Source organism: Petaurus breviceps, unplaced genomic scaffold (assembly GCF_028583685.1).
Source record: "Petaurus breviceps papuanus isolate PSGF00001 unplaced genomic scaffold, PetGlider_PUasm1.0 225, whole genome shotgun sequence".
Classification (NCBI taxonomy): domain Eukaryota; kingdom Metazoa; phylum Chordata; class Mammalia; order Diprotodontia; family Petauridae; genus Petaurus; species Petaurus breviceps.
This window is the reverse complement of record NW_027185889.1, coordinates 22,407,986-22,432,902: the sequence shown is the minus strand read 5'-3', so window position 1 is coordinate 22,432,902 and position 24,917 is coordinate 22,407,986. Positions and strand designations below refer to the sequence as shown.

The 24,917-nt window shown below is 43.2% G+C and overlaps 1 protein-coding gene across 1 annotated transcript in view; it reads right to left on the bottom strand.

Moving 5' to 3' along the window:
• The window catches only part of UTP20 (UTP20 small subunit processome component), a 117,212-nt gene that overhangs the window by 64,777 nt on the left and 27,518 nt on the right, over positions 1-24,917 (bottom strand). The window contains exons 16-25 of the mRNA XM_069095229.1: positions 20,196-20,346; positions 17,473-17,535; positions 16,545-16,703; positions 14,721-14,797; positions 11,153-11,232; positions 7,708-7,945; positions 5,971-6,168; positions 4,311-4,401; positions 1,572-1,657; positions 194-319 (exon numbers count right to left, since the gene is read on the bottom strand). Coding sequence (XP_068951330.1) covers positions 194-319; positions 1,572-1,657; positions 4,311-4,401; positions 5,971-6,168; positions 7,708-7,945; positions 11,153-11,232; positions 14,721-14,797; positions 16,545-16,703; positions 17,473-17,535; positions 20,196-20,346 — 1,269 coding nt within the window. The remainder of the gene's footprint in view (positions 1-193; positions 320-1,571; positions 1,658-4,310; positions 4,402-5,970; positions 6,169-7,707; positions 7,946-11,152; positions 11,233-14,720; positions 14,798-16,544; positions 16,704-17,472; positions 17,536-20,195; positions 20,347-24,917) is intronic.

The window sequence follows — 24,917 nt, the reverse complement described above, 5'->3', positions numbered from 1 at the left end:
ATGGATGGAATTAGACCTGTAATCTGACTGGTGTGGGAAACTTTCAAAGAGCAAACTCCCTCTAACAAGGCAGGTGGGCATTCTGGTCTTGCCAAATATCACACAGGTCAGTACATGTCAAAGGTGGGACTTGAACCAGGTCTTCCTGACTATAAGGCCTGCTTTCTCTCCATTGTATTTGTAGTCAACATACCTCAGAAGAACTGAAAAAAGATCAGCTCTGTGAGCCTTTTTCACAATCGTATTTTCCTCTGAAATGCTAAAATGGACAATTTCTTCTTTAAAGTTCTTGTCTTCCAACAGCCTCTGCAAATTCTCCCTGTAGATAATGAAGATAAACATCAGAGGGTCATGTGATTTACAGTCATAATCTCAGCAGCTCATTAGTCTTATCTTCCCACAAGGCAAGAGTAAAACCACTAACATTTAACATTAAACCAAGACAAGGTATCAGAGTAGGAATTCTAGGGAGCCAAATAAGGTGTTTAGTAACCAACAGTCTTTATTTATGTTCTAACAGATGATTTTCCAAGGAAATCCTAGCAAGTATTTTGTCTTTGTGTCCTGTGTTTAGCAACACATCCTGTACACTGAAGTTACCTAATAACTATTTACTGAATTGTTTATAAAAGACAAGTGAATAGACTCTAAATGAAAACAGTATCTGCTCACTGTGAGAGGGGGAAAAAAAACTGAAACAAACTTCAACTACTACTGCATAAAGCAAGGCCATACTACAGAGGATTTCCTCTCTTCAAATATTTTTTTTTCATCTAGACCTGAACGCAGCCCAACTCTGCAATTCCCAGCCCTATCAAGCTTGGCATGGCCTAGGGAAACGGCCCCACAGTGACAAGAATGGGAAGGACAAAGAACCAACAGAATGGAACTCTGTCATTATAATGAAGTTGGCCCCAAAGAGATGGAAAAAGACATCACTCTTCCTTCTTTGCAGAGGTAGAGGACAATCAGACTTGATCAACATATCGGCTGGTTTTCCTAAAATGCTTCTCTGAAGTCTCCTTTTAAAAATCTTTATTACAAGAGATAGTTTGTTGGGTAGAAAAGGGGAAAGGTGATGTTAAAAAAAAAAGGGAGATCAATTTAAAAATGCCTTTTACAAACATTTCCTGGGGCAACAAAAGGCTACTGATCCAGTGAGGGTCACACATCACTATGTATCAGAACCTGAACCAAAGTCTTCCTAACTTTAACACCAACCCCTTATTTGACTTTTTAAAAATTAAATTAAAAAAAAATTAAATCATTAAGTTTTAACATTATTTTATCAGGCACTTATTTTAATATCTGCATGGAAAAGGTGATGATACAAACTTCTCTATACAATAATCTGTTTTCCTTGCTACTTTATTATTCTTGGAAATCTTAAAAAAAAAAAAAAGAACTTATTAATGAGGTACATCATTTCTAGTTTCTACCCTGACCTCAAAAACCAAATTCCCTTTCTATCTGAAATGAACAAATGTTCTCCTATTCTGAAAATAAAAATGAGCTCTCCTACATGGAAGGTTAATATCAGCCTGCTGCCTTCCCATGTCGCCCCCACTTACTTGTAGGGCAGTATGTGGGGGTGCTTATACGTCATGATGCACTCCAGGGCTATTTTTTGCACATCTTGTTCAGGATGCAACAATAACTATGGATAAAATTTTACAAAATGATCAAAAAAGGCAAAAGTCACTTATGTATAACACGCATCCCCTCCCACCCAAGCTGGACCTTTAATTTCATCCTCAGGGGAACTCAAAGACAAGAAACTCCCTCCCCTCATAAAGAACTCTTCCATAAGTTAGCTGGCTCAGAGCATCACGAGGAGCCTGAAGCAGTTACATCACTTGTCCATACTAATTGCTAAATATAGAAATTTTCCTGTTTTCCCAAAGCTGTTTCCTATCTCACTTTTGTTTGCTAGAAAGGATAGGAATGGGAAAAGGAGTCAGGGAGGGAGGAGGTACTCAAGTAACACACAAAATTCACATGGTTGTCCCACACCCACAAGTCATTTCTGATCTGTCCTAACTGTATGTGCAGAAAGTCCCTGACCTGGTGGCAGTGGCTACGGAGGCAAAGCAGGAGCAGGCAGGGGGAGGGAAAAGAACACACCTTCCCTGCAGTCATGCTGATAACTGGGCATTCGGAACTCTGACTTGGAAAATATGTCCCACGCTCCCCATTTTAAGTAGAAATCAAGTAAATTTTAATGATATTCATCAAGTTCAACCTATTAAGGGTCCACACAGAAAAACACATTTCCTTTGGGGTTTTATAAGGGAATCCAAAATTCTGATATGTCTCTTTTGAAAGGACTTGAAAACCATACCCTAAACTGGAATTCCTTTCCCATCTCAGTTCACCAAACTCCCTTTAAATGGTTCTAGAAATTTCACCTCAACCAAAAAGCCATCTCTAAGCAGAAAAAAATAAACTGCCCTTGTCTTTCTCCATCTAAGGTCCATTCTTATGATTCCTTACCAGTCATCAGACCAAAGCATAAATTCTGCTATGCATGTTAATTCATTATTTAATGTTGAAGTCCCCTATGCTTTATTCATAGTTATCCAAATTAATGCATAAACTCTCAGAGTAAAATACTTTATATGATTACAATGGTGGATTATTACATGGGTGCCTTTGTGAGCCCTAAGAAAGGAAAATGGTGATCACTAGAAGCCAGGAGAGGTTCACTAAGAACAAGTCACTTCAAAACTCACTGTATTTTCTTTCATGAGGTCTAGGCTAAAAAACTTAGATTTAATATGTGTGGATTTTAACAAACCCTTCCACAAAGTCTTTAAATATCCACAGGACTACAACAAAGCAACATGACAACAACAGCATTTGTATAAGACTTTACAAATATCGTTTCTATTGATCCTGATGATGAGCTGGGGGAAAATTGAGTCTGAGAAAGGTTAAGGGACTTGCCCAGGGGTCACAGAGCTAGCTGCGTATCTGAGGCTGGATTTGAACTTAGATCTTCCTGACTCCAGGTCCAGCACTCTATTCACTGTGCTGCCTTATTAAGGCTAGATATTTTAACAGATAGAAAAAGCCTATGCTAGGACTATTTATTGATTAATGGATCAATATCAACCAAAGGGGATGTGTCCAAAGGCATAACATGAGTTCTATCTTCAACCCTGTTCTCTCTGACATTTTTATTAATGACTTGGATGAAGACAGAAAAAGCACATGGAGGAGCAGCCAGGTGGTGCAGTGGGTAAGAGCGCCAGCCCTGGAGTCGGGAGACCTTGGATCAGTTCCAGCCTCAGATACTTAGCACCCACACAATAAAAAAAACTGTCCATGTAACCTTGAGCAAGTTATTTAACCCCAATTGCTTTAAAAAAAAAGAAAAGAAAAGGCACATGGAGTGGGGATTTACAAAGTGAAGAAGAGGTGACAAGACAGATGACAGAAAAGGGAAGCAAAATATCTTGAAAATAGCAAACAGAAGGGACTGTGTACACCTAGATATTTCTAGCAGCATTTTGTAGTAGCAGAGAGCTGGATATGCTCCTTGAGCAGTGAAGGGCCACCTAAACTACATGGCACATGAATGGAATGAACTGTAAGAAATGAATGTAAGAAAGAACTGATTTAATTAATATAACAAAGCTCTTCTATCACTATGATGTGAAAGAAGGACCCATCAGGTTTATCCTCTGATCCCCAGCGGCAGAATCACTAATAACCAACCAGCAGGGAGGAGGAACACAGCTCACTGCGATGGACGTCCCAACATCAGATGCATCTGGGAACGGAATGAACCACCTGCCTTGGGAGGTCAGAGTTCCCTGTCCCTGGAGGTGCTCAAGCTCAAGGCGCTACATCAATGCCAGTTGTTATTACTGTTTTAATATCTGACTCCCATTTCTATGCTGCAGGAGGAGGAGCATTTATCCAAGACGTCAAAGAGAAAATTCAAGCGCTGCACAAGGGGCTGAATGAGATGACCTCAGAGGTCCCTTTCAGGCACTACAGTCAATATCTGTAATGACTCTACTCACTAGCTATGCTTACTTTTAGGCAATGGGAGGAAAAGGTTCACAAATTAGTGCACAGAGGAGGAGAAGGGGAGCAGGCAGCATGGGACAGTGGCCAGGGCACAAGGCCTGGAGTCTGGGAAGGCCCTGGTTCAAATCCCTCCTCATACACTTATTATCTGGCTAAGTCACCTAGGTTTGTCCTCTGGGCCTGTCTCCTCAGAGATGGCTTGAACTCGGAAGTCTCTCTCTTTCAACTTCAAATCCAGACCTCTATAAAAGCCAATTACTCATCTTACTTACCTGCAGATAGAGTTCATATAACTGTGATTCCAGATATAAGGACCGAGGGTTTAAAAATTTAGAGAAAACCTGCAGATGAGCAATTAATTGCCTAAACAAAACAAGAAGGAAAAAGAATGAGAAAAAATTGAGGATCATTTCCTCAAAATTTTACAATATGATTAACAATGTAATTTTTTGACAGTGATACCCCCAAGCCCAGCTGTGACCCTCACAAAGTGGCAAGTCTCCAGTATCTCTGGGAAGTTTGTTTTTGGTAGGAGATGCTGCCAACCATGGGCTGCTGTCTCCCAGCCCATGGCATGCTTCTGGGATTCTGGGTCACTGGCCCATGTGGGGCCCAGCCCTGCACAGGCCCTGCCATCAGTTGGAGCACCAGCCCCAAGGCTCCTCTCTCCCATGTGACTAGGGGAGGAGGGAGGGACCAGATCCCTTACATATGAAGAATCTGGCTCTTGGTTCACCAGGTAAGGAGGAGGCCCAATAAGATAAGCAGTTTTCCCACTTGAGGCTGAGTGAGACGCAATTTCTAAGGCTGTTTTAAATCCTAACATCTTTCCCTCCCTTGCCTCAAAATCCTGAATTTGAAAGGAAATTTCTCTACAACAAATAATGCTCCAAGTGTAAAATACAGATGTTAGTCTTAAACACTGATGAATTTTGTTCAGCTATTCATCAGTAAATGGGTACTTAAAGATTTTAAAAATACTTTTGCTGATGCTGAGTGAAGTGACCAGAACCAGGAGAACACTGTACACAGTAACAAATAATTGTGCAATGAATGGCCAAAGCTATTATCAGCAATGCAACAATCCAAGACAACTCTGAGAGACTCATGATGAAAAATGCTATCCACCTCCAGAAAAAGAACTAATGGAACCTGAAAGCAGAAGGAAGCAGATTTTTTTTGGTGTGCATTTTCTCCTGCAACATGGCTAACATGGAAATGTTTTGCATGGTTGCACATGTATAACCTATAGCGAGTTGCTTGCCTTTTCAGGAAGGGGGAAGGGAGGGAAGGAGAGAATGTGGAACTCAGAATTTTAGAGAGTTAATGTTAAAAACTTTTGCTTATATGTAATTGAGGGAAAAAAATGGTAAGAAAACATTTATTTAAATGATCAGTCAATAATTTCCTTTAAATATATTACATGAATTAGTCTTAGAGGCAGCCAAGTGGTTCAGAGGATGGTGTTAGATTTGGAGTCAGAGGGCCTGAGTTCAAATCCTGCCTCAAGACACATAATAGCTGTGTCGTCGTACCCTTCACCTTTCTCAACCTTGGTTTTAATACTTATAAAATATCGGTCACTTCCTAAGGCTGTTTTGAAGATTCAATAAGTTAAACAAAGTAAGGCTTTCTGCAAACCTGAAAGTACTACATAAATGCAGGCTAATCATCACCTTGGTCTTTAATGACCTATGGTTCAGAAATAAATTTATAGGCAACTGGAAATTGCAGAGCGCTCATGGGGTAACACCTGCAATGAGCCTAGAAGGCCCCAGGAGAGCCTGGAGGCCCTCGCTGCCCCTGCCTCCTGTGTGATGACTTCTGGACAATGGATCCTTTTCGTTTCTTCCCCTGTAACATGAGGGGGCTGGCGACAGGCCTCTGGGGTCCCTTCCACCTCTAAGTCAAGGGGGCCCAGGAAGAACCTACTTGGCCGCAGCTCTCCTGGTCTTCTTCTTAGGAAAACCAAGCACCACGGTCTCGTCAGCCAGATCCTCTCCATCCACGGCTCCCTCATCGCCCTCTGCAGGTGCCCCCTCCTCTTTTTCCTCTTCGAGGGCTGCGCTGCCTTTCTTCAGGAGATCCTGAGTTGGGGCCACTTGATGGTCTGCTGGATAATACTCATTGCTGGGAAGTGAGGGAGAAAGAGAATAAAAGACAATGGCAGCTAGGGAGCATCACAGTATACAAAGCACCAGTCCTGGAGTCTGGGAGATCTGAGTCCAAATCCAGCCTCAGCCATTTCCTAGCTGTGTGACCCTGGGCAAGTCACTGAACCTGTTTGCTGCAGTTTCATCTGTAGAATGGGTTTATAACAGCACCTCCCTTCCAGAGTTGTTGTGATAATCAAATGAGGTAATATTTGCAAAGTAACATTGAGGGAGGTCAGAGGGACACGGACTGGCCTAGATGATCTCAGGAGTCCCTTCTAGCAATGGCAGTCTCTATCTCTTGAAGACACGCTTTCCTTTTCCTATAGAACAACTTTACAAAGACTATACTTTGGGGGCAGCCAGACAAGTTCTACAGAGCTAAAGGTAATGAATTGAGCTTAATCACTGGCTACAAGAATCACAACGGGTAATAAAGGAATTTAAAAGAGATGTGGAAGATGATGCTGCAGAGGGCAACCATGGTCTACAAACCACTTTGTGGAACCAATATTACAAACAATTTAGCAAGCCCAGGTTTTTGTTGATGCCACATTCCCAAAGGTTTGTGATGAGTAATAAAAAAGTAAACAAAGAGGCAGGAAGACTCTTGACCCTGGTGGGGAGAAAGGCTCTTCCCTGGGGATACGTAAGAAGGTTTTGGGGCTGTGGGATACATTCTGACTGAGGGTCACCCTGCCCACCCTGGGCAGAAGATGGATTAGTGAAATGGCAAATGATGAGACACAAGAAACAAGGCCTCACCACATGATACAGTTATCAGGCTCCATACGCCATTAATTGTGTTAAGATCTAGAACTTTCAGTTTCACACTGCTTGTGGGCTGATTCTCCAACAGCCCCACAGACAGAGGCAGGAGAACAAGGTCACAGGAGTAGAGCTTAGAAAGAGACCCATGTGGAAAGCTACCGAGTCCAATCTCCTCATTACTGAGAACTGAGGAAACTGAGGCTGAGAGACGGAGACTGAGTCCAAGATCCCACAGGCACCAAGTATCAGAGGCAGGGTTTGAACCCAGGTTCTCTGACTCAAGACAATCCTAGAAAGAAATGGACATTGCTCCCCATGTGGATTTTCCACCGCAGGGGGCAAAGATTATTTCAACAAGCTAATGGTCTACACAGTGGCATCAAACTCAAATAGAAATGGTGGACAATGAACCATAAAAAAAAGGATCCCTAAAGGATTCCATCAGGAACCATGCATAGTGGCCACACACTGACTTAGAAAACCATGTATGAACTTCATCTTTCTTCTACTGTACTTTTATTTATTTTGTTAAATATTTCCCAATTCCACTTTACTGTTTCTGGCGCACTTGGGAGTGTTGCTGGTACAACACTTGACACCACTGGTTTATAAGACTTAACCAAAACGTACAAGAGCTACCACCAAGCTTTGCGCCCCCCTGTCCAGCAAGTTCCTTAATATTCACAAACCTTATCTCTCCCTCAGAAAATTCCAGGAACAGATCTCAGGAGGGGTAATTACTTACCTGATAAACCTCAGGAAAAGAGGGGAGAGTTCTCGGGACCGGGGCTCAACCCTCTCTGGGAATTTTGCCAGAGCCTTCCAGAGCAAAAAGCGAAAGTTGGTGTGGTCCAGCCTTTCCCGACAATCTGTTCTTTGTTCCAACTGTTCGTGATAAAGGGCGCTCACATCTCCTGTCCCGATCTTCTCACCACCTTTATCTCGAAGATGTTTATCTCTGGAATCATTCTGTAGTTCCTTCTCTGTGGGAGAAAAAATAAATGCACAGTGGCCCCAAGAAAAATCACTGAGATGATACTGTGAGGTCTCTCTTCCTTGTTAAATAACAAAAATGAATAGGGCAAATGTTGTTTGGACAAACCACAAGATGACAGCTTAAGCTGCTATGCACATCTTTCACTTGAGGACCATTTCCTTATTTTTTTGGATCTGACCTATAATTTTACTGGGGGAGGGAATTCCCCATGAGGCACTCCCTCCACCAGTGAAGATCAGCAACTGTCCAGGAATGTAAGCATCTCACTGAGTTACCTGGGACACGAAGCCAGGATGTAACATACGCTGAATCTGAATCCAGACTATGGGACCAGCCACTAGACCAAAGGCAGGGAAACTGCGGGCAGCCTTAAGGCCACATGTGATCTTCTAAATCCTTAAGACTGTGTGGCCTTTTGACCAAACCCAAATTTTACAGAACAAATCCCTAGATTTGTAAAATTTGGATTCGATCAAAAGGCCGCACACATTTAAGGATTTAGAAGGCCACATGTGGCCTCAAAGCCATAGGTTCCCTACCCCTGCACTAGACTGCAGCTACAATGGGCAGTGCTATTACAGTTAACCAAACCCAACTTAAAACAAAGAGAAGATCAAAAGTCATTCTCTAACAGTAAACAGCCAAAGTATAGAAACATTTCTCAAAGGAATTACAGATGGCTAACAACAACATGAACAAATGCCCCAAATTACTAACAGTAATAAAAAAGTAAATCAGAACAAACCTGAGATTATATCTCACACCCTGCAAACCGGCAAACATGACAGAATGTAGGAACACTAAATGCTGGAGAGGTTGTGGATAGACAGGCACACTTGTGTATGGTTGGTGGAGCTGTGAACTTAGTGCATGATTGTTGGAGCTGTGAACAGGTCCAACCGTTCTGAAAAGCAATTCAGAATCATGCTAAGAGGATGACCAAAAATGGCCACACTCTCTGATCAAGAAATTCTCCTGAGGGCGGCCAGGTAGCACAGTGAGTAAGAGCACCGGCTCCAGTGTTGAGAAGACCTGGAGATCGAATCTGGGCTCAGACACTTAGCACCCACCCAGAAACACCTGGCTGTGTAACCTTGAGCAAGTTACTTACCCCCAATTACTTTACAAAAAAAAAAAAAGAAATTCTCCTGCTAGGCATCTATCACTAGGAGTTCAGTAACCAAAAATAAGGCCCCATATGCAGCAAAATATTTATAACCGTGCTTTTACTAATAACAAAGTAGGTGTCTATCAGAGGGTAGCTAAACAAATTACAGAATATGAATGTAAAGAATAGTTTCTGTACTGTAAGAAAAGATAAATATAATAAATATGGAGAACTGTGGGAAGATATATATAAACTGATGAAAAGTAAAGGAAGCAGACCAAGAAAACAAAATAACCAATGACCAAACAAATGATATAAATGTATACAACAACCTCAAAACAAAGGGAAACAAGTGTTACAAATAGAACCAGAACAATCTAAGCTTGAGCACAAAGAAGAGATGTGAAAAGCACATTCTAGTGCTTCTTTGAAGAAGGGGGGGGGGCTATGGGTGTGGAACACTGCATATGATGTCGACCTTTTTTATTAGTCTTGCCAAAAATTTTTCCACTTTCTCTTTTGATCTTTGTTATAAAAGGAATTGAAGTTGGGATCCAATAGGAAATGTAGGTGATATGAAAACATAAACAAATCTTTTAAAATGACTACCAAGGGGCGGCCAGGTAGCACAGCGAGTAAGAGCATCAGCTCCAGTGTCGGGATGACCTGGGGGATCGAATCTGGGCTCCGACATTTAGCACCACACCCAGAAATAACTGGCCGTGTAACCTTGAGCAAATTATTTAACCCCGATTGCTTTAAAAAAATAAAATAAAATAAAATGACCATCAAGCCTTCCCCAAGATACCCCCTCTCCATCCTCTCTTCTCCTTTCCTATGGCCATCATCCTTGTCCAAGCTCCCTAATTACCACCTCCTGAGAGGTCAGAGTTTCCTTTCTATGATATGGTCACCAGTTTTCCCTCTTTCTTCTCTCTCTCTCTTCAGGCTTCCCTTCATATTGCTGCCAGAATAATCTTATGCATAGATCTGGAATATTCATTCCTTTAATCAAAATGTTCATTGGTAGGGGCAGCTAGGTGGTGCAGTGAATAGAGCACCGGCCCCGGAAGTCAGGAGAACCTGAGTTCAAATCCAGCCTCAGATACAACACAAAAACTAGCCGTGTGATGTTAGGCAAGTAACTTAACCCCAACTGTCCTACCTTTCCCCTCCAAAAAGAAAAAAAAAGTTCATTGGCTCCCTACCGCCTTTGGGGCAGAATTCAAATTCCTTTGCCTGGCATTTTTGGGCTGTGATATGTCAATACAATTGAATATTATTGTTTCATAAGAAACAAATACGAGAATTTAGAAAGACAACAGAGTCTTGAATCAGGTGACACAAAACAAAAATTCAGGAGAACAATGAAAACAATTACCACAATAATATACATGGAAAAACAGCAACAACACAAAGAGGCAGCTGAACTCAGCATAACAGTCAGACCTGTCCCAAAGAAAAGATGATGAAACAAACTTCCCAGCTCTAGGTAAGGGGTTGAGAAGAACTTGCCTGCATATGGCAAACCATGAGAGGAACAGTCATTTGCGCTGGTTGATTTTGCTTCATTGTTTCCTTTGTTACAAAGGAAAATTCTATTTGGGGAAGGGTGCAACATAGGGGAAGGCTTGTTGTTTAAGGAAAAAAAAAAAAGGAGGCAACAATAAAACTGAAGAAAACACAATTGTGAAAGGTTTTAGTACTACAAGAAGTAGCCAGGCAATGTGTGAAAGCAGAGTGTAGTGGAAAGAGGTTTGCATTTGGGGCTGAGGACCAGAGTTCAAATCCAAGCTGATATTCACTACCTCTATATGTCACTTAGAGAGAGGCCTATCAGTATGTTTTGTCATTTATAAAGTGAGACTGGTAGACTAGGTGATATCTGAAGTCCTTTGATCTATGATCCTAAGGGCCTACATGATCATGAATTAACTAACTTCTTACATAGCAAAAGAAAGCATTTCATGAAAAGTGAACAAAAACTGCCAAAGAGGATATAAAACATTATTTAAATTCATGAGTAACATGAACCAACACAAGAACTAAAACCTTCCAGCAACAATCCAAAATCATGTTACATACCAGCACGTGTGGCAGCTCTCTCTAAATGCTCATAGTAGACTTTCCAGAACACTTTGTTTTCCATTTCATTAGCATGGGAACTAAGAAACAGAACAATAAGGTTAGACACAATTCAAAAGAAGAGCCTACTATAAGAAAAAGACTCCCAGAATTACAGGATAGGACTAAGGTTTGGCAGACAATGAGGAGAAGGAAGTTGCCCCACACCAAGAGGAGAACAGAGTGGTTGGGTATATCTTAAAAGAGATTTTAAAATGGTAACCTAACAGCTTTAATCTTGATGGGGATTCTCCCCTGTGGGGAAAAAAAAAATCAATGCTTTCTGGCCTGTGGAGGAAGCCAGAGCCTAATCACCCGCCCCTCACTGACAAGCTAGGTTAGTTCTTCCTTAAAAAGGTATTGAAACTGACCCCAAGGTTTGATTGGCTCTTGGAGATGAGCAGTGACCTGGGGACAGCACAGATGTGACCACCCCTGGGAAGCTCGTTCAGCTGCATCATCATCCCCTCCATGCTCTCTGCAGCTTCCCTTGGCCCCTGCTAATGGCTGAGTGGATTACAATCATATCCTTTTGTTCCCATTTTCGACCCAAAGTACCAACGGCCCAGGTTTAGTCAGGCCTGACCCATTACACAACTGATATAGACAGCCCCTGTTCATATGAAGGTCCTTCATGTACAAGAACAGGAAAGATGCCATCTCCCATCAATAGTCTAGACTCAACAGGCCAAAAGCCAGATAAGTAAAAAGAACAGCTGGCATGTCAAGGCAGAAAATGAGCTAGCTCACCTAATGAAAAGTCTCATAACTGCCTGAGAATCTTCCTGCTTTTCACAGTCATCCATTTAGTAAAGAATTAAAGCTTCTTTAACATGTATGTGTAAAAATATAACAGTGGAGAAAGGAATTCTCCTGAATCAAAAATGGTCAGCTTTGTAAGCCTTAAACCACTCTATAAATGCAAAACCTGGCATCACCTCACGAAAATCTACTCAAGTTGTCAATATTTTTAAAAGGATAATTGTATAAGAAGATATTTTATGAGAACAAAAACCTGAAACTGCTCACTCACTACATATCAAGACCCTCTTTTCCATTACTGCAGAAATGGGGGAACTGTGGGTGAGGACTATGGCCCACACTGCTGCTCTCAGATACCCTTTTCTCCTAAATTTCTTTTTCTTTCTTTATAGAACAGAGACCTTCTGGAAATTAGTGGGAAGGGCCTGGGGGACACCGGAGACAGAAATTAACAGGACAGAAAAATAACAATGACAGCTAGCATTTATATAGCTGTGAAGGTTTGCAAGCACTTTACACGCTGCCTCATCTAATCCCCCTAACAATCCTGATAAGATAGGTGCCTTTACCATCCCCATTTCACAAAGGAAGAAACTGAAGCTGATCTGCCCAGGGTCCTTCAAGGCAGCAATAAACAATTTTTTTTCCAAAGGGACTTTATGCTCTGATGAAAGGTAGTTCAAGTGCATTCCTATGAAGCTGAGGTTTTTTGTTGATGTGTATCTTAAGTCAGAGCTAATGGTCCTCATGATTTTAAATAGCTATGACTCAGTCTGTAATTTGGGTCAAGGTTCATGTCCCCAGATGGAAACAACAGGGACATTTGTCAAATACTTCAATGCACGATATCATCAGTGGAGTTTCTCCCTCAGAGCTAGGCAGCTCACATCGCACATCACTATTCAGCACTTTCTCGGGACGTCCTCTGTGCCAGGGGCTGTGCCTGGCTTGCAGGTGAGTGTCTGGGCCTCACTGCCCAGCAGCCAGCTGACACACTAGACTTGGGGGCTGTCACTTTGTTTTCTGTTGGTGACCATTATTTCCATGTAACCGATTTCCTTTGTGAGTCTATGCCTTTTGGTTACTGCATTTACAAACTTGATTGTGGCAGGGGGTCTGAAGGCTCAGCAGACTGACGGTTCAGGGCTAAGAGATCCTGCCCCAAACTGTGCCAATGGAAAACTTGTCAGAGCTTGGGATCCAACAACTGGAGAGCCTGAGGTTGATCCCTTGACACATGCCACAGTGGGTCTTGGGAGCAGGACAAGAAATGGCCACTCCTCCTTCCAGAGCCTGTAGTACTGTGTCCATCACCATCTCAGGAGGCTCTGGGTCCTTTAAGAGATCATGTATCTCCTTCTGCAGGCAGCCACTGCTGGTCCCCCCAGCTGCCAATACTTGCCTCAGTCCCCCAAAACGTCACATCGCCATATGAGTGCCAATCTATGTTTCTGGTACAGGCTTATGTATGGACACATTCTCTCTTCCTTTAGAATGTGAGCTCCTTGAGAAAACAAACTGCTTCATTTTGTCTATGGATAAAAGAGCTACACCAGGAGTCAGGCAGACCTGAATTCAAATCCTGCCTCTCGTACTTACTAGCTATGTGACCCTGGACAAAGCACTGCCTGCCTCGGTTTGCAAAATAGGGATATAACGGCACCTCCCAACCATGGCTGTCATGAGGACCAACTGAGACAACATCTGTAAAGTGCTTAGCACAGTGCCTGGCAGAAGTAGGGGTTCTAGCAATGCTGATTCCCTTCTCCCTCTCCCTCCCCGTCAAAGCACAGCACATGGCAGACTGTGGGTGCTTAATACTAATGTCTGCTTCCTTGATTATTACCCCATTTTGCACATGAGACACTGAGACTCAGAGAGCTTTGCTGACATGCCCAGAGTCACTAAACGAAGAGCGAGGGCTCACAGCCCCCACCACGCAACTTGTGACTCTGAGGTCCATCCCCAGGACATACCCCTTCTCTCAAAATGGGGCAAATTCACTTGCAAATAGGCTGATTTCTGCCTATGGACCCTCACAGAAAGAGGTGTTTAAAATTCATTTGGATTGTTGCTAAAATTCTTTTTCTGCACCTGGTAATATTTTTGAAAGAGACTCAAGAAAACAAAAGGACCTTTTCAGAACCAGCACTGTATCTGGGGTCAGAGAACCCCAGGGGAGGTCTCTGGCATACTTCCTCACCTCCAAACAAATCAGAACTGGACTAAATGATCTCTACAATCTACTATGCCTCTGAGTCTAGAGAATGGAGGGCTGAGCTTGGAGGAAGACATGAGCTGAAATCCTGCCTCAGACAGTCACTTAATTCCTCTCAGCCTCAGTTTCCTCATCTGTAAAATATGGACGGATAACAGTCCCCACCTCCCAGGATTGTTGGGACAAGAAAATATTTGCAAAGGGCTGTCTGTGTCAGTGCTAGCTTATTATCCCAGCTCCTCCTTTCATCTGATCTTCACAACCACCCAGTGAATCTACCAATGAGCATTCATTAAGCTCCCACTATGTGCCAGGGACTTGTGTAAGTGACTTGAACCCAAGGCTTCTGACCAAGTACAGAGTTCTTTAGCCTATGCCACAATGCTGGGCAATGGTCACTCTTCAGATGGGGCTGCCTTTTCCTTTGCACTGCCTGGTTCTTGTAACTTCAGCATCAACACCAGTGCACCAAGGGCCTGAGTTATCCTTGCTGCCCCCCTTTTCACAGCCCTTTCATGCTAATTATTCCCCCATGCATCCCACACTTACATTATGAGTTCAATAACAGGATCCCAGAGAGCGCTGAAGTTGATATACAGCATGCTGAGCAGATAACGGAGTGGGACCTGGGGACAAACAGAAGGGAGGTCTAAATGGTACTGAGGTGAACAGAAAAGAAATACAAAATACAAGTGAAAATTAAATGTTTAAATTTCCATGTTTCTCTTTACCTTGAATGTTGAATTTTGATATTGCTGAATTTCACCACCAACAGTTTCAAAAATTAAGCTTTAAAGCTAACAAACTAACTTTTCTTTCAAAAGAAAAAAACCAGAGTATGAGATACTGGAGGGTTATGATGTGCCTTGGAGATAAAGATGCTTGACTACAGAATGTTCTCACAGTTCAGAATCCCAAATGTAACTATTGTCTGTCTGAGAAAGGGAGGAGGAGACAAAGGTAGGGACCTGGGAACAATCAGTGTGGGGAGGTATCCTCCCAAATGCAGACTGGCAGCACTACTGAAATCTTCCAGAACTGACAGCCTAGCACGCAAGAAGTGACTGCCCACAAGAATTCAGTCAATGGGCATTCGAGGAGTACGTGGCCCTATGTACTAGGCTCTGCACTCAGCACCAGGGACAGAGATGCAACAGAAATACAATCCAAGCCTGCCTGACTTTGACCCTAGCCCTCTGACCACCACAATGAAGAGAGACAGACAGAAAGACACAGACATACAGATGGGCAGACAATAAACAAAGAGAAATGAGACTGATAGAGACACAGAAAGACAATTAAAGACAGATGATAGACAGACATGCTCATATACGGATTTCTTTAAAAAATCAATGCCTTTTCATTAAAAGGGGTAGCTAGTTTCTCAGAAATACAAAGATTCAAGAAAATTATGAAGGACTTATGATGAAAAATGCTATCCACCTCCAGAGAAAGAATTGATGGAATCTGAATGCAGATTGAAGCACATTTTTTACTCTGTTTTTCTTTTTCTTTAGTCTGTTTTCCTTCATATCACAACTACTATGGAAATATGTTTTCTATGACTGCATATGTATACCTTTTATCAAATTGACTCTCTTCTCAATGAGGGGATGGAGGAGGGAGGGTGGAAAAGAACTTAGAACTCAAAACGGTAAAAAATGAAGATTAAAAATTGTTTTTAAATGTGATTCAGAAAAAATAAAATATTAAAAATGTTAAAAGGGGAGGAGTGGGCAGCTAGATGGCAGAGTGGATAGAGTGCCAGGACTAAAGTCAGAAAGACCTGAGTTTAAATCCAGCCTCAGACACTGTGTGACCCTGGGTAAGTCACTTTTCCCTCTTTGTCTCAGTTTCCTCACCTGTAAAATGATCTACAGAAGGAAGTGGAAAACTACTCCAGTATCTTTGCCAAGAAAACCCCAAAAGTGGTCATGAAGAGTCATACACGACTGAAATGACTGAACAATAAGCTTTATTAAAAGGTGCCATCGACTGCAATCCATGACTTACATCTGTATATAAAAGCTGCACCATGCTGGATAAGCAGATTCACCCCACACATAAAAGTCTAAATTCTGGGTGACCAGCAAAGAATATGTGGCATGGAAATTGAAGAGTTTAGAAAAATGCAGCCAATACAAGTAGGGACTTGGGGCTTCCCCAAACTGGGAAACAAGTTTTCTGGCTCCCCAAAGAATGACTATGAGATATGGTAATAATAACAGTTGCCAAGAATAGGAAGCATGACTACAACTCTCCATAAATCCTCTGACCTGGTCCCAAGATAAGCAAACAAGGAAAGGAGGAACAACTGGCCAATGTCCAATCCCCAGGTTGTACGGACAAACATTATGCAGATGCTGCCTCTACCTCATGTAAAGGTCCATTAGGGATGGACGCCTGGACCAAGTCGTGTCTCAGTTTTCTCAAATGCAGAAGCTTCTCTCGATAATCATTCACAGTTGCTGGGACAAGTTCAGCTTGTAGCAAAGTGGCAAAGATGGACTGATGTTCCCCTATCTCATCAATCTAATCAAAAACAAATTTATATTAAATGTTAAAAAGCAGTATTAGCAAAGTATGAGTGACATAAAAATAAGATAGCAATAAAAATTTCTGAAAAAGTGATGACACCATGATCTCCCAAGGCATTTTATATTTCAAACAAAAGCATTTTAATTTAAATAAACAAAAAGAAGGAAAGGAGGCTAATGCTCATTATTCCCATTCACATCATAAGATTTAGAGCTGGGGGGCGGCCAGGTAGCACAGCGAGTAAGAGCACTGGCTCCAGTGTTGAGAAGACCTGGAGATCGAATCCCGGGCTCAGACACTTAGCACCCACCCAGAAACACCTGGCCGTGTAACCTTGAGCAAGTTACTTAACCCCAATTGCTTAGGGGCGGCCAGGTGGCTCAGCGAGTAAGAGCACCGGCTCCAGTGTCGGGATGACCTGGATCAAATCCAGGCCTCAGATACTCAGCACCACACCCAGAAATAACTGGCCGTGTAACCTTGAGCAAGTTACTTAACCCCAATTGCTTAAAAAAAAAAAAAAAAGATTTAGAGCTGGCCCACACCTTCATCTCAAAAAGAGAAGGCAACTCAGACCCAGACGAGTAACTTGCCAAGGACACATAGGTCACCTGAACAGGTAAGACTTGGCTCTCAAACTCCAAATCCAGAGCTACACTGGGGGGAGGGACAACCAAATTCTCTCATAAATAAGTGGCAAGTAAAGAAAATGAAAATAATGGCCCAGAGCCACCCAAATCACCAGATGAAGAAGCTACAATACCTCCATCGCCTTGGGAAGCTGCACTTTAAAGTGGTTTAGGATTCTTATTGTCAGAAGGCGAATCTGATCAAAAGGAAGAAAAACAAACAAACCAATCGTCAGTAGCATTCACTTTAAGCAGTTTAGGGCAAACATCAAAGAAGCGAGTGGGCAGGGCCTGTTTCACAGCCAGTGCCTGGCAGAGCTAACTTTAACACTTACATTAAGCACCAAAGAAACAAAGCACCCAGACTGCCTGCCTCTGAGCTCCGCTGACCCTACAGCCCCAACCCATCTGCCTTCTGACACAGACGCTCACCCTGATCCGGCACTTTAGAGTGTGCCAGGTACTCTCTTCCCCAGCTTATGAGGGGGAGTTATGGAAGGGTGATCATACCCACTCTGAGATGAAGCGCCTAAGGCTCAGACTGGTGAGGTGATGTGCCCAGGGTCAGACAGCTGGAGCCACAAATCTCAGGGACCCTCTGATCCACCCCACACCCACAGAAAGAGTCCCCCTACACCAGAGCTAACGAGGGCTCATCCGACCTTTGTCTGAAGACTTTTGGGCAGCTTTGACCCTAGGCCGAATCCAAGTACATCTGCCATCTGCCCAGTGCTCTGGTTCTGACACCCGGGAAGCCAGATGGAGCCAGAATGCCAACCGCACCTCCTCTCAGCCATGCCCTGCTGGCTCCTCCTCTAAGAGGAGATCAAACCACCATCTTCTCTGTTCACTTTATTCACCACCAACAGCAACAACATCCACAGAGCCTTTCAGTTTGCAAAGCACTTTCCATGTTATCTCAATCAGACTGTCTTGGGCAGATTCTGAAGGTCACCTGGCAGGATAAGGTACCAGACACTGAGGTCCTTTCTTGAACTAAACTGCCAAGCATTCAGACTCTGCCTCAGAGAGCGCAGCTCCAATGGGCTGGCCATGCCGCTCGAAGGCATAACATACACTTGCTCAAAGGACTGTTTCATGGAGAGTTCACACAGGGCAAGTTTTCACATGCTGGTCAGAAGAAGAGATACAAGGACACTCGAGGTCTCTCAAGAACTTTGGAAATGACTGTGTGACATGAGAGACACTGGCACGGGACCGCTCAGGATGGTGTGTCCACATCGGAGAAGGTTCTGTACACTATGAGCAGAGCAGAAGTGAAACAGCTCACAGGAAATGCAGGGTGCACAGATTTAGAGAATCTGCCCCCAAATGTTCACACAGACTATTTTATTTGTGCCTGACCAGTGGAAGAGCGTTCTGAGACTGTATCCATCTGCTCGGTCACAGTCAGTCAGACACACTGAAACTTGACTTTAGCACAGTGATGTCACTTTGGTCCTCTTCAAGAACGGAGGACAACCACCACCACTAATGTTATCACCCCATTCTGTGGATGAGGAAGCCAGGCCGAGGTGAAGTCACTTGGTCAGTCACTATCACTAGTGTCTGAGGCAGGATGGAATACAGGTCTTCTTGACTCCAAATTCAGCTGTTTATCCACTTGACCATTTAGCTGCTTCTAAGACTCATCTATGGATGTTTAGAGAAAATCTATAAACTAATCATTTAAATAAAACTCTGAAACAGCCACACTGAAATTTTCTTGGACTCTGCCAAGGGCCCTTTGAAAAACCAAGGGAGGACTCTGGTGCCCTTTGAAGGAAACCCTCCTCCCAGGAAGAACTGTTAAGGGTTAAGAGTCATCTGCCCTGGGAACTTGGGGCTGTTTCCCCTCTGCTCCCCTCCAGGCACCAGAGACCCCTGAGGGCCTTCCTGCCTGGCTCTCAGCAGCAAGGGCTAAGGAAACAGCAGGGGGGACAGGAGGAGACGCCGTCAATCCAGGACTACCAACTCAACCCGGGAAGGCGTGGTGCTTGCTGACTCCTGGGGAAACTGGCCAATTGAACAAAGAAAGGGCTGCCCTCCCACTTGTTCCTGGCACTCAACTCCCCTGTTCCTGGCCCCATCTGACTCAACATCATATACAACTTTTAAAGCTTCTCTGTTTCTGCCGGGCTGAGCCCTGAACTACAGTTTCTGCCCTCTTCAAACTCTGCAGAAGCTCCCTCCCACCTGCCAAAAAAAACCTGGTCTGGTGAGCTTGGCATTCAAAGCCCTACAGAGCCTCCTTCCAAGACACCAGTCACCTGTCCAAGATTAAAAAGGGAGTCAAGGTCAGAGGTAAGATTTGGATCCAACTGGTTGGACTCTAGACTTCCAAGTATCAGCCTGGGGAAAAACCCAAAGACCTGCGCTGTGGTCAACAGCAAGGAGTTCACCAGCGACTGGGGCAACCAGATGGCGCCAGGTGTCTGAGGGCACCTGGTAACTCATAAAGATGTCACCCTCAATCTAAGCCCCTTGTCTGGTTCTGTCCTTATAGCCACTGACCCAGAGCAGGTGCTTCACGGTAGTAATTACAGGAACAAGAATAGCATTGATAGAGCCTTTTAAGGTTTGCAAAGTCAAAGGGTAAATGACTTTCTGGGGTCTTTTTTTCTACAACCACCATTTATGAAGTCACTCCAGAACAGGGGGCAGGGTTTAGAGAGCCACGGTCCTTGGTGTCCTGGAGCAGATAGCAGAGACTCTACTGCTCTCAGGTGTCCCCGGCTGCAAGCCTCCTGACCTCTCCATGAGGCCCCCTCACCTCCTGGTCCAGAGGAGAAACTAAACACACTACAAACAAAGTCATACAAATCCAAACTGAGTAAACACAGCAACTCAAAATTACCTTAGACACACCGGTCGAGATGTTTGCGTGCAGGCTGACAAATAAGCTCATTAAAGTCTCCTCAGCTAGAGGTTCTTTACAGCCAAACAAGGACAGCCGCTGATAATAGAGATCGGCCAGCAGCAGGACAGAAGGCTCTTCCGGGAATGTCCTGAAACAAGATGGCGCTATTCAGAACAGCATCTCCTTCAAGCAGGTGACTATGGCCAGTGATGACAGAAATGTAAAAACAAATTCAGTTGTCAGATGAAGGATTCCCTCTGACACTTAAAACCAGAGGAGACCCGGTAACTGAGCTAGGGAAACCTTCAACGTCACCTGGTCCACCTGCCTACAATTCAATAAGCATGTACTATTTATTTATTAAGAGAACTGGGCCCTGCCTTCAAGGAGCTTCCAAACCACTCAGAGGAAGCAGGGCATTAAAGCTAGAGAAGGTATAGACTTGCTCCACATCACACAGCCAGAGAGGGACAAATCCCTCATCCCTTCATCCCTCCCTCCTTGCTCAGTGTTGTTTCCACCAGGTCACACAGCCTCATTTAAAAGTGCACCCACAAAAAAAGGGAACACTAATGCACCATTGACAGAGCTGGGAACTGGTCTGACCATCCTGGTGAACAATTTGGAACTATGCTCAAAGGGCTATAAAACTTGGGCCCACCAATACAACTACTAAGTCTGTATCCCAAAGAGATCAAAGAAAAGGGAAAAGAAGCCACGTGGACAAAAATATTTATAGCAGCTCTTTCTGTGATGGCAAAGAATTGGAAACTGAGGGAATGCTCATCAACTAGGAAATGGGTAAACGAACTCTGGTATATGACTGTGATGGAATACTACTGTGCTGCAAGAAATGATGAGGGGGATGCTTTCAGAAAAACCTAAGCAGACTTCTGTGAACTGATGCCAAGTGAAGTGAATAGAACCAGAACACTGTACACAGTGATAGCACGATTATACGATGATCAACGATGGAGGACTCAGCTACTCCCAACAATACAATGATCCAAACCAATCTCAAAAGTACTCAAGATGGGATGGCGAGGTGACACAGTGAACAGGCCCTGGCCCTGGAGTCAGGAGGACCTGAGTTCAAATCTGGCCTGACACTTAATACTTACTAGCCATGTGACCTTGGACAAGTCACTTAACCCCAATTGGCCTGCCATACCCCCTTCAAAAAGCAAAAAAAAGTACTCATGATGAAAAATGATGTCTTCTTCCAGAGAGAATTGATGGGAGTTTGAATGCAGATCAAAGCATTTTTTTTAACTTCATTTTTCTTGCTTTTTAAAAACTTTTGGCAACATGAAAATGTTTTGTATGACTTTACACCTATAACTGACATCACATTGCTTGCTTTCTCAATGGGAATGGGAGGGGGAGAGGCTGGAGGGAAAGAATTTGGAAATCAAAATTTTTTAAATTTTAAAAAATGGCTGTTTTTAATATAAAAATATTTTAAAAGGGGGTGGCCAATGAGTAAGAACACCGGCCCCAGAGTCAGGATGACCTGGGATTGAATCCGGGCTCAAACACTTAGCTAAACTTGAGGAAGTTACCTAACCCCAATTGCTTAGGGGCAGCCAGGTGGTGCAGTGAGTAGAGCACCGGCCCCAGAGTTGGGATGACCTGGGATCAAATCCGGGCTCAGATACTTACCACAACACCCAGAAATAACTGGCCATGTAACCTTGAGCAAGTTATTTAACCCCAATTGCTTAAAAAAAATAATAATAATATTTTAAAAGACCCACTGGATGCTTTCTGAATCTCTTGCTGGTCTCCAAAATGCATTTGAAAGATGTACAGGAAAAAAAACCCAATTATACTCATTTAAGACCTTTTCTTTAACTCACTGTATCCTGACATATGTTATTTTTCTAAGACAGGGACAAATTGTTGCATGAAATATTGTCCGGTATGTCCTCAAATAAAATTAACCTGCCTACAAAAAAAAAAAAAGTACACCCATTTAACCACAGAGGTGGAGTGGCAGACTGGATGGCCTCCAAACCAGAAGGCCTGGGTTCAGCATGACTTACACGGAAATGTGTTTTGGAAGATGGCGAAGTAGAAACAGCACTTCCGCACAGCTCCAGCTTCCACCTTCCCCAATTCATGTAAAAGGGGACTCTGAACAAACTTTGGAGCTGTAGAACCCACAAAATGACACAGAGAAGCTAACCTCCCACTGAGGACAGCCCAGCAGGAATCGGCCAGCAGTGCTCTGGGAGCCGAGCCCAGCTCCACCCCGAGGCTTTAGCCCCAGGGCGGGCCTGACCAGCCACCGGCCAGAGGGTCTCCAGATCAACAGCAACTGTGGCTGTTTCCAGAATTATCAATACATAGATATGAAGGACAAAGTGAGAGGTCAGTGCAGTCTGGACTTTGGGAGAGCATCGCTTTTGTCCCCAGGGTGAAATGCTGAGGCGCCATGGCACCATTGGTGCTACAGCTTCAGCTCCTGGCCTGCAGAGTGTAGGGGGACCAAGCACCAGTCTGAGGGATAATCACTCTTGCTTTAACCCGCTTGGATCTGGATTGCAGTCTAAGGGTGAAGGTCCTGGGGTGTGTGACCAACTTGCCAGAGCGTGTGGACACGTGCCTCATAGAGGGCACGCATCTAATATCTCCGGCAGTTGAGAAAACCCCAGCGTTTGGGACAAAAGCTCCCCTGTCTGGTGGCAGAGTCCTACTGTGGCAAAAAGCCCAGGGGTCAAGTGACTAAGGGGCGACATGACCAGGCAAAGGAAGCAAAACAAACAGAAGAATCCAACATTAGACTCCTATTTTGGGGACAAAAAGGATCAAAGCATGGAAGAGGAGGAAGACAGTGAAGTCAGAACTCCTGTACCAAAAGCTTCAAAGGAAAAAACGAGCTGGTTACAGGCCATAGAGGACCTTAAGAAGCAGATAAGAGAAGTGGAGGAAAAATTGGGAAGAGAAATGAGAACAATGCAAGAAAATTATGAAATGAGAGTCAAAAGCCTGACTGAGGAAAATCACACCTTAAAAACCGACTAAAATGACAAAAGAGGCTCCAAAAGGCAATGAGGAGAGGAATGCCTTAAAAAGCCGAATTTGCCAGATGGAAAAAGAATCTCAAAAGCTCACTGAGGAGAATCATTCCTTCAGAATTAGATTGGAGCAAAAGGAAGCTAGTGACTTGAGGAGAAATCAAGATGCTGTTAAACAGATCCAAACAAATGAAAGAATAGAAGGCAATGTGAAATATCTCATGGGAAAAACCACTGACCTGGAAAATAGATCCAGGAGAGATAAGTTAAAAATTATTGGACTACCTGAAAGCCATGATCAAAGAAAGAATCTAGAAATCATCCTCCAAGAAATTCTCAAGGAAAACTGCCCTGATGTTTTAGAACCAGAGGGCAAAATAGAGGTTGAAAGAATCCATTGACCACCTCCTGAAAAAGATCCCAAAACGTAAACTCCTAGGAATATTATAGCCAAGTTCCGGAATTCCCAGATCCAGGAGAGAATATAACAAGCAGCCAGGAAGAAACAATTTGGATCTTGTGGAAACACAATCAGGATAACCCAGTATCTGGTAGCTTCTACACTTGAGGGATCGAAGGGCCTAGAATAGGATATTCCGGAAGTCAAAGGAGCTGGGATTAAAACCAAGAATCACCTACCCAGAAAAACTGAGTATCATGTTTCAGGGGGAAATATGGTCATTCAGTGGAATAGAGGACTTTCAAGTATTCTTGAAGAAAAAACCAGAGTTGAATAGAAAATTTGACATTCAGATACAAGAAGCAAGAAAAGTGTGAGAAGGTAAACAGGGAAAAGAAATCATAAGGAACTTATGTTGAACTATTTACATTCCTACATGGAAAAACAATAATTGTAACTGATAAAACTTTTCTCAGTATGAAAATAGTTGAAGGGAATAGAAATAGAAATAAATATATATATATATACAGTCTTTATCGGAGGGTATATAGGTATATGATTACATATGTGAATATATAGGTATGTGAATGTGTATATATATATGTTTACAGGTATACAAAGATAGAGGGCACAGGACCAATTTAATAGGAAGGGTTGATACTTAAAAGGTGAAATTAAGAGGTGAGAGAGGAATATAATGAGAGGAGATGGGGAGAGACAGAATGGGGCAAACTATCTCATATAGAAGAGGCAAGAATAGGAAGGCATAAGGGAATGGGTCAACCTTATACTCATTGAATTTGGCTCAGGGGAGGAATGACATACACACTAAATAGGGTATCTCACCCTACAGGAGAGTAGGGGGGAAGGGGATGAGAGGGGGGATGATGGAAGGGAGGGCAGGCTGGGGAGGAGGGGAGTTGGAAGCACCTACTTTTGAAAAGGGACAGGACCAAAGTAGAGAACAGATCAAGTGGGAGATGGGAAAAGAGGGAGGAAAATATAATCAGTCTTCTACAATATATCTACTATGGTAATGTTTTGCATAGCTACATGTACAACCTATATTCAATTGCTTATCTTCCCAGTAAGGTGACAAGGGAGGAAGGGAATGAATCTGGAATTCAAAGTTTTAAAACCAAACGTTTAAAAATATATATATATATATTAATACTAAAAAAAAAAATGTATTTTTTATGACTATACATGTATAATCTACATCAAATTGCTTGCCTTCTCAATGAGACGGAGGGAAGAGAATTTAGAACTCAAAATCTGAAAAAGTGGTACAATTGTTTT